At 35.8% G+C, this 9,627-nt stretch overlaps 1 protein-coding gene across 1 annotated transcript in view; it reads left to right on the forward strand.

Annotated features, from left to right (window-relative positions):
* The window catches only part of nlk2 (nemo-like kinase, type 2), an 81,639-nt gene that overhangs the window by 36,446 nt on the left and 35,566 nt on the right, over window positions 1-9,627 (forward strand). Inside the window, exons 2-3 of the mRNA XM_016478828.1 lie at window positions 7,939-8,068; window positions 8,299-8,354. Coding sequence (XP_016334314.1) covers window positions 7,939-8,068; window positions 8,299-8,354 — 186 coding nt within the window. The remainder of the gene's footprint in view (window positions 1-7,938; window positions 8,069-8,298; window positions 8,355-9,627) is intronic.

Raw genomic sequence — 9,627 nt, forward strand, 5'->3', positions numbered from 1 at the left:
GCAAAAAAGGTGTGAAATTGTGAATTTTTTATATTTTTAGCCCTATTTAGCTCTAATGCAGAGTCACCAAAGACTGTTTATTTGTTAACCAAGGTTTCGTTTTAGTAGTGATACCAAAATACCAGATGCCGAGATCATACCCAAACCAAAATTTTGGTATCCATTATTAATTTAACCCCATTAGAATCATCTCTTCTTCATTCTGAGGGACGGTTTAAGGTCCCTGGCTGACTTCAGCCTACATAGATCTACGTAGAACTGCAACTTCAGTGCCGTATTGTTTGTGGCCTGAAATGCCTTTGAAATAATTTTTTTACAGTAGTTGACTTGTGTAAAATATGTTATTAGGAAGTCTGAAGTACCGTCTTGAATGCACAGAACATACAGCATTATTTTTCTGAAGAGTTGTTTTGTGAGCAATTTTAGTTGCAGTATAGACTCCGAGTCTGTTTGCAGTTTACAGTGTGAGCTTTTATACTTACAAAGCACTGTGCCATTTACCGAACACTTAGAGGACAGTTCCTTTAGCGACAAGGTAAACAAACACAAAGTTTTTCAAATCTGAATTGGCCTCTATTTGTTGTCTTGAAACTGTTAAATAAGTCTCTCGGAAAAATACATCCTCTGGCCAGCACCCTGAAATCTTGTTTGGTTTCTAAAAATACCGTTTTGTTGGGGGGTTTTTTTCAAACATGCCATTATCCCTCAGTACCAATGTGAATATGGTCGATAATGGCTGGCCTCAGATTACAGGCTGATCTCTATAGGTTTCACACAGTTCAGAGCGGCCAACCCAAAGAAAAACACTCTACCAGAGAGGCTTTTTACCACGAGATACACTTCAGCAGGAATTAACCACTAATTACATGGCTCCCGTTCTCCTGGTTTGGAACAGATTTTCATCAACACATTGTATCCACTAACTGGTATTATATTGATACAAAACACGGCAATCTGTCTGTGATACGGATCTGCATGTGTTAGCCAAGCAGAATCAATAGCCTTTGAGACTAGAACAAACCTTCATGGAGTGAGACTCGGCTACGCAAAGTGGATTTGGCTCTTGTAGTATTCATGAGATGATCTGCTTTTCTTTGGTCTTATGGATTTTCGCTTGCAGATTTCACCTTGAGTTTGAGCTGTTCTTCTGCGTTCCCTAGACCAGCTTTGCAAGTTCTTATCTCCACGTAAACAGCCTAATTGTATAATTACACAGTACAATGAGATGGCACGTTATTATGTTTGTTAATGGATGTGTTGAATGATGGCTTCTACCTTTATTCTGTTATGTAGACAAGTTTGTATTCAGTCAGGTTTGTTCAAAAGTACATTGTACAGCGAATGGTTCAAGCATTAGGGCTGTAACAAGGTCAAGACCTTGAATTGATATAAACTGTGGTTGATTTTGATGAGAAGGTCAATGACAGAGCATTTAAGGTTATTTAAAAGAGTTGGGATATCAAACTGTCTAGACTCATTTTTATATACAGTACTGTTCAAAAGTTTGGGTTTAATAATATTTTTTCTTATGCTAATAATACTCTCTTATGATCACCAAGGCTACATTTATTTGATTGCAGTAAAACAGTAATATTGTGAAATATTATTACAATTTAAAATAAATGTTTTAATATATTTCAAATGTTATTTATTCTTCTGATGCAAAGCTGAATTTGTTGTTGTTGTTGTTGTTGTTATTAATGTTGAAACAGTTGTGCTGTTTAATATTTTTGTGGAAACTGCATACATTTTTTTCTGGATTCTTTGATGAATAGAAGTGAATAACTTAATAATTTATTTAAAATAGAAATATTTGATATCATTACAAATGTATTAATATTACTGACCCCAAACCAAACTTAGTAACTTTCATTAGTCATTAAGAGATCATTCATGATATATTCATATATATATATATATATATATATATATATATATATATAGTGTATTAAATGTATATGTAATGTATATGTAAATATTCCACTTTCAAACCCTTACATTTGAAGCATTTTAGTGTTTTTTTTTTAATAATGTTCTTTAAACATTATATAAATGTAATAGTTTTTAATATTGTTAGTAAACATTTTAATAAAGGAATAACGATATATCTTATGTGAGGAGCTCTTAAACTACCTCACTTTTTTTTTTTTTGCCAAATGCCAATGTCTGTATGCCATAATTTATGCAAAGGTGAAAACAAAGCAAAGCCTTTGTTCATGAAAATTAATTACATTACATAAGGTTTGCCCATAGGCTTAACTTACTGACTGAAAGACATGTTATGTGCACGCTAACTGCATTGCATGGCTAATTTGTGCATTCAGAAACATCTAGAAACAACAATGCACAACAAAATGGAACAGAACACAACAATCTCGAAAAATGATTTAAACATTGAATTATTTTGAACTTGATATGCTTTAAAAGTGCAACACAGCCAAAAAAAAAAAATAGACTCAAGAATTATTTTGTGTGAGAGAGAGCCATTTTGTAGTTTCAGATGGATCTAACCACTCTTTAGACCCAAAGGGTTTGTCCACTTGTAGTTAGCTAGCCTTTAAATCAACCTCTACATTACTTTTTAGAACGTCAAGCAAGATGTTAAAAAGAGCCATTTTTGTTTCTGAAGGCATGTTCATGTGCTCTTAGAGAGAGAAAAGCCATGTTTGAAGTACTCCGATAATCTTTTTCCCTTTCAGAAAGGCTTTTCATCTTTGAATAGCCAGTGATTAAAAGTGGAGGGGAAAGAGAGTGAGAAATAGATGGAGCGATAGAGAGTGAGAGTGAGGCATATCTTTCTATTGTAGACGTTTCGCTCCGCTATCTCCAGGAAGTAGCTTCTGTGTGTGAGTCCCGAAGTGCGCACTCGGGGAGCTCGGGTCCAGGCGTCAGTCGGGCTCACATGACCACGTGTTGTCATTATTTTTCTGGCACCTGGAAATGGTGGAAGGAGGGATTTTGAGGCAAGGCTGCTGACAAAGCTTTAATGAGTTAAATTAGATGATTCCCTCTCGTGCACGTCTGTGAAACTAAGCTAAGAAAGAGATGAAAGATAACAGGACTAAGAATGTTTTAACCCAGTGATTTACATCACAGATATGATTAATATTTAATTCTAATCTTTTTGAATTTTGCCATCAACTGATCAGTGTTCATAAAATGCTCATAAATCAGTGAACGTCACAACATGTGGCTAGGGCTTGGTATTGTTTTAATTTGATCCATTCCTATTCAGATTCTGCTTATTGATTTCAATTCTTATCGATTCCCAGTTTAGATTCCAAAGTTGTAAAAAAGTGAAGTAAAACATTTTGACCTGTGTGATCATTTAACCTACTTATTGATCATTTATTTGCAAAATAAAATATATGTATTTATGTGCAGTGTTTTTACAATAAAATAATGTAATGTTTAAATATTAAATATAGTTACTATAATGAAACTATGTTAAATTTGTGGTTACTGTAGTTTTACTACAAATAGCATAATTATGGTTACTGTAGTGAGAGAATAGTACATTTGTGGATACTGTGATTTTACCGCAAATACCATATAGTTAAACTAGTTATTATAGTAAAAACATGGTTAATTTAATGAGTTAACACATACACAAGCAAGTTCACACAGAATAAAAACTATACATTTTCTCTGTCATGTAGATCAAGGTGTTGGTCATTTTTATTTACCGTATGCTGATCATTTATTTTCTATGATCTTTTATCGTAGCGCTCGGCCTACGTAAGGCATCACATACAGTTGTCTATTTCAAATCAATGTGGTGAGCACACAGATGATCACACCACACTAATATGTGCCTTTTTCGTCTTTTATTATCTTATTTGCCTTTTTAGAGCACTTTTAGCTGTGCAGTAGCGCAGACGTTTACATTAGTTTAGCGGGCAAGGTCCCGAGGTTGCAAGATTGGCGTAAAAAAAATCAGCCAAACATCCATTCAAAGCTAGGCGGAAAACTGCAGGCTTAGAAATACTGTAAGACTTGGCAACACTGGAAAGTCCTGGCAGATCGCAGGCCGGATTTTAGCAGAAAAAGGGTTCAGTGAATAAATGCACACACTGGAAAAACTGCTACATATAACGACTTTCTACTTGGGGACCTTGACATACATGTAGCGGAGTAAAAAGTACGATATTTGTCTTTCAAATGTAGTGAAGTTGAAGTAGCAAGTTTCCAGAAAAAATAATACTCAAGTAAAGTACAGATACTCAAAAATTGTACTGAAGTACAGTACTCAAGTAAATGTACTTCGTTACTGTCCACCTCTGGTGATATAACATATTGTTGATTATATGTACATTACTGTTCAAAAGCTTTTTTTAAGAATTGAATACTGTATTCTGCAGACATTTCAAATGTTACAAGAGATTTCTATTTCAAATAAATGCTGTTCTTTTGATCTTCCTATTTCTCAAACAATTCTGAGAAATAAAGTATTATGGTTTCCACAAAAATATTAAATAGCCCAGTATTTTCAATATTGACAATAAGAATAACACGAATGTTCTTGAGCAGCAAATCAGCATATTAGAATGATTTCTGAAGGATCATGTGACACTGAAGACTGGAGTAATGACTTCATAGGAATAAATAACAATTTAAAATATATTATTATTTTAAAATATAATATTATTAGTGGTGCTTGCCTATAAGGCAAAGCATCGCTATTGTTCTCTTGCATACTTAATATTTTTCTTCTGGACAAAACTTCGCATGTAACTCGTCCCGCACGGTTTGTCGTAGACCCATGAACGAGGTGTCAAATCGACCGGCTCATTGAGGAGAGGTGTGCTTTGTCTATTCTAAGCAATCGGACCTACGATGTTCGCACAGCAGACGAAAAAGCGGGCAAAAATGTCCCATAGACTTACATGGCAGAATGTTTATGAATTTTAATCTCAGCTGTCACTTTCTCTCCCACACACACGCGCACACACACACACCCTTCTCTCGCTCACTCTGTCTAACTCTCTCTCACACTCATTTGACTTATCTTTTCAAGTAACCAATAAGTAATGACCTTTAATCTTCATAGCCACACCCTAGCAACCACCCAATAGACTTCCATTCAAACAGATCAAAAGGGATTTCTTTGGATAGAAGTGTCATAGAAACATGGGGGTTTGCTCTTTTGACTCATGCTAGCAAACAGGACTTCCATCATGCTATTAATTCTAGCAGTGAATAGCTACATGCTAATAGCGATTAGCTAAGTGTTAAAACATGCTAAAATTCCCATCTAACTGTTAAAGGGGTCCTATTAGGCTTTTTCACTTTTTCAACTTTAGTTAGTCTGTAATGTTGCTGTTTGAGCATAAAAAAGATCTGCAAAGTTACAAAGCTCAAAGTCCACTTCAAAAGGAGATATTTTATTTAACAGAAATCACTTTTCAAAAACTACAACGAACGACTCGTTTGGACTACAACGCATATTTTCCGGGATTTATGATATCACAAATATCGACGAATGGGATGAGACCTGGTTGAGCTGCACTAGAGAAGGCAACGAGTGTTATCACTATGTCAGAGACACGCTAGCTTTCCCAAGGCAGACGAACTTAGAGTGGTTACAATCATCCGGGTTTAAATCGCGCTCAAATTGATTGATTTTGACGCAATATTTACACTGAAGCTCGCAGGCGGCTATGGTAAGGGGCATGACATTTCCCGACTGGGCGCCGAGTGCTGCCAATCATAACACACACTGGCCCAGCTGATCAATCACAGCACATTTCGTATTTCAGAAGGCGGGCCTTCATTTGATACAGGAACTATTCGAGCCGTTCATGCCAGACTGGCGTGACATTTCCCGACCAGGCGCTGAGTGCTGCCAATCACAACACACACTGGCCCAGCTAACCAATCATAACACATTTCGTATTTCAGAAGGCAGGCCTTCATTTGATACAGGAACTATTCGAGTCGTTCATGCCAGACTGGGGAGAGAGGTGTTGTAATAATGTAAAATATGTGAAAAATAATGTGTTTTTCCAACATCCTAGTATGAGAGCCTGTTCTAGTACACCCCCAAAACAAATCAAGACTTTGTAAAAGAGCATAATAGGACCCCTTTAAAACATGATAAAAAGACCCTAGTAACTGCACAGTGCCGAGTTTTGCCACGGCAAGCACCACTCATATTTTCTCTTTAGAAAATGTACATATCTAGTTAATATTAAAATATTAGTTTAAAATTGTAACAATATTTCACAATATTGCTTTTTTTTTATCAAATAGCCTAAATGCAGCCTTGGTGATTATAAAATACTTTTTTTTTTAAACATTAAAAAATCTTACCAACGTTAAACATTTGAACAGTAGTGTATATTAGTATTTTTCAGTTGTGCTTTAATTAGCGTGTTTTATACTGTAAAACCTAAAAAGTTGACGCTATTTTGTGTGTGTGTGTGTGTGTGTGTGTGTGTGTTTGCGTGAGCATGAGTTGTTTTTCAGTCTAAATGTTCCACTGTGTTTTAGGTGAGGTGTACAGGGACACACTTACTTGTGCACATTGATCACACCTCTGAGGTTTACTAGTCACATTTGAGACAATTATTATGCGACAAAAACAGCTAAAGCGTTCTGTGTTGTGGAAATCTTATGCATACATTTGATATGACACATCTGTGAATTGGTTTGAGGTTTATTGTGCACTTTATAGTTTGCAAAAATACACACAAGCTGTATTTCATAATCATGGACATTATCAATTCAAGAGAGAAAATGTATTTTCCTATACAGTATAGTCAATGCATAAAAATGAACAGGCAAACAGATATAGCATTGGACAGCGAGCGACAAGTTGAAATGACACGGTATGCTGGGGAAATGATAGCTGCATTTGTGTAATGTGTTTAACATTGCTGTTGAAAATGTGTTACTGTTCAGGGAAGAAGGAGAGGCACTTATACCAATTGGCATCTCTCAGTAAGGTCACATCAAGCTGCTCATAGCACAGTGACGAAAAAAGATGTTCACAAACCGGCAACATTCAAAGCCATTACTGAGGGCCCTTCAGTGCTTGCCTTTTTTTTTCAACAAATTATCTCTTGCTTGCTCTTCTCTTCTTCTTTTTGTCAAAATTCATCAGAATATATGATTAAATTGCAGATTAGTTCTGGCCAATATATCAAATACTCACAATGTATTTGAAAAGTTTTTGCTGACAAAAAATAAAATTACACAATAGTATGAATATCAGTTATTTTAATGCACTTTTTATTTGAACCTTTAAGTTTCCACATCATGTGACTAATTTCAAGATCCCTCCTTTGATCGTGACTTGCAAGTATTAGTTTTAGAGTTAGATTCAGTCTTTTAATTATTATGAATCACTTCAAACTGTCTGTTTTAGTGAACTAATTCATAACGGTCATTCAGTGATTCATTTGTCATTCTTTTAAATTTTACATTAAAAAAAATTGATAATATATTGTGCAAGGATGCATTAAATCGATCAAAAGTGACAGTATAGACATTCATAATGTTAAAAAAGCTTTTTATTTCAAATAAATTTTGTACTTTTGAACTTTCATATCATAGAATCCTAAAAAAATTACATGTTTTCCACAAAAATATTACAAAGCACAGCCGTTTTAAACATTAATAATAAGAAGAAATGTTTTCTGAAGGATCATGTGAAACTCAAAACTGGAGTAATAGCTGCTAAAAATTCAGCTTTCCTATCACGGGGATAAATTACATTTTAAAATTTATTAAAATAGAAAACAGTTATTTTAAATTGTAATAAAATTTCACAATATTACTGTTTTTACTGTATTTTTAATTAAATAAATGCAGCCTTTTTGAGCACGAGACTTTCTTTAAAAACTGTCAAACTTTTGAACACTAATGTCTATTTTTTTGTCTATTTTTTGGTGTATCACCCTGCCTAATCGCTTATTTCTCATCTTTTCCCCTCAGGTCAGTGACAGACCCCAGAGACGGCAAACGCGTGGCCCTCAAAAAGATGCCCAATGTCTTCCAAAACCTCGTCTCCTGCAAGAGGGTTTTCCGTGAGCTGAAGATGCTTTGTTTCTTCAAGCACGACAATGTGAGCTTCCCACCATCCCCTACTGTTTTTTTTTTTAATCAGTTAGTGTTACCTAACTCTCGCTCTATCTATGTGCCGTCCCCATGGTGCCATTAGCGTGAGCCTGGTTAGCTCTCGTTGTCCCTGGGCTGCTGGTGCCTGGGAAACGAATGTCATATGAAGGCTGGTGTCGGTGCCTACATTCTCTGGCATCAAAGCTGACCTCTGGCTCTGTCTTTGTTTCTCCACAGGTGCTGTCAGCTCTGGATATTCTGCAGCCTCCACACATCGACTACTTTGAGGAAATGTATCCTAAACTGTAAGCTAAACTACCAGGTGCTGTCAAATTAAGTGATTTTGATCCCAAAAATGTTGGATTACAAAAATATAATGTGATAATTATTTCTGACCGATAACATGTATGATGTTCTGAAATCCGCAATGTGTAAAACCTGATGATCATGTTCTCCAGCATGATTTGCGAATGATCTAAAGAGCATCTTCAAGAACATCTAACGTCTGACATCTGACTATCACAAATTTGCACATTTGATTTCAAAATAAATATTTTATATATAATGTATTTTTAAAGTTCCAGGTTAGCTGTTTTGTAGGTCTAAATGATTTGACTAAAGATGTTGTGATTATATGAATATGTCTGTACATAATAATAATTATTATTATTATACTGAAAAGATACTGAGATACTAAAACACTGGATCATGAGCGGCTTGTGTATAAAAGATCACAGTGTCGTGATTCACTCTGAAACACACATTGTTTATATTCATTTAATTAAATTGCAGCCTTTGCAATTTTATAATCAAACCAAGCCATTTTGGTTTTATTTCAGTTAATCATACAGTTAATCACACATATTTCTTTGTTTTACATTCTTCAGAATCCTCAAGCTTTGTGTTTATTTACAGGTTTAAATGACATTTTAAATCACAGATTTTCATTGTGGTTTTTAGACCTTGAAAGCTTGAAAACAATTTGAAAATTAAAAAAAGTAGCAGTATGAAACAATAGCATGTAGATTCCAGAGCTCCGCCATAGAAAGGGCATCTGAGGTCTTGTTTTAAAGGGGTCATATGATGCGATTTCAATTTTTCCTTTCTCTTTGAAGTGTTACAAGCTCTTGGAGCATAAAGAAGATCTGTAAAGTTGCAAAGACTAAAGTCTCAAATCCAAAGAGATATTCTTTATAAAAGTTAAGAGTCGACCACGCCTACCTAAAACGGCTCGTTCTAACACGCCCCCACATGTCTACGTCACGATGTGGGAAGATTTGCATAACGCCGCCCAAATGTTCACGCAAAGAAAGAAGGCGTAACTTTTATTCTCGCTGTAGTATTGTTGCTGCCACCATGTCTAGAGCTGATCCGTGCTGGTCGCTGAGGGAATACATCAACTTCGCGCTGTGTATCGCCGGATCAGCTTTCACCGTGGACGAAGCGGAAGTCCAGCCCGGGGTCGTCACATGTGGTTGCCGCAAGCCTCCTTCGTCGAATCCGCCAGCCGCGCCGTTCTCAAGCCCGCCGCCTCTGCTCACTCTAGCCCTCCGGCCGTTCCTCACT

Source organism: Sinocyclocheilus anshuiensis, unplaced genomic scaffold, assembly GCF_001515605.1.
Source record: "Sinocyclocheilus anshuiensis isolate Anshui unplaced genomic scaffold, SAMN03320099.WGS_v1.1 scaffold1170, whole genome shotgun sequence".
Classification (NCBI taxonomy): Eukaryota; Metazoa; Chordata; class Actinopteri; order Cypriniformes; family Cyprinidae; genus Sinocyclocheilus; species Sinocyclocheilus anshuiensis.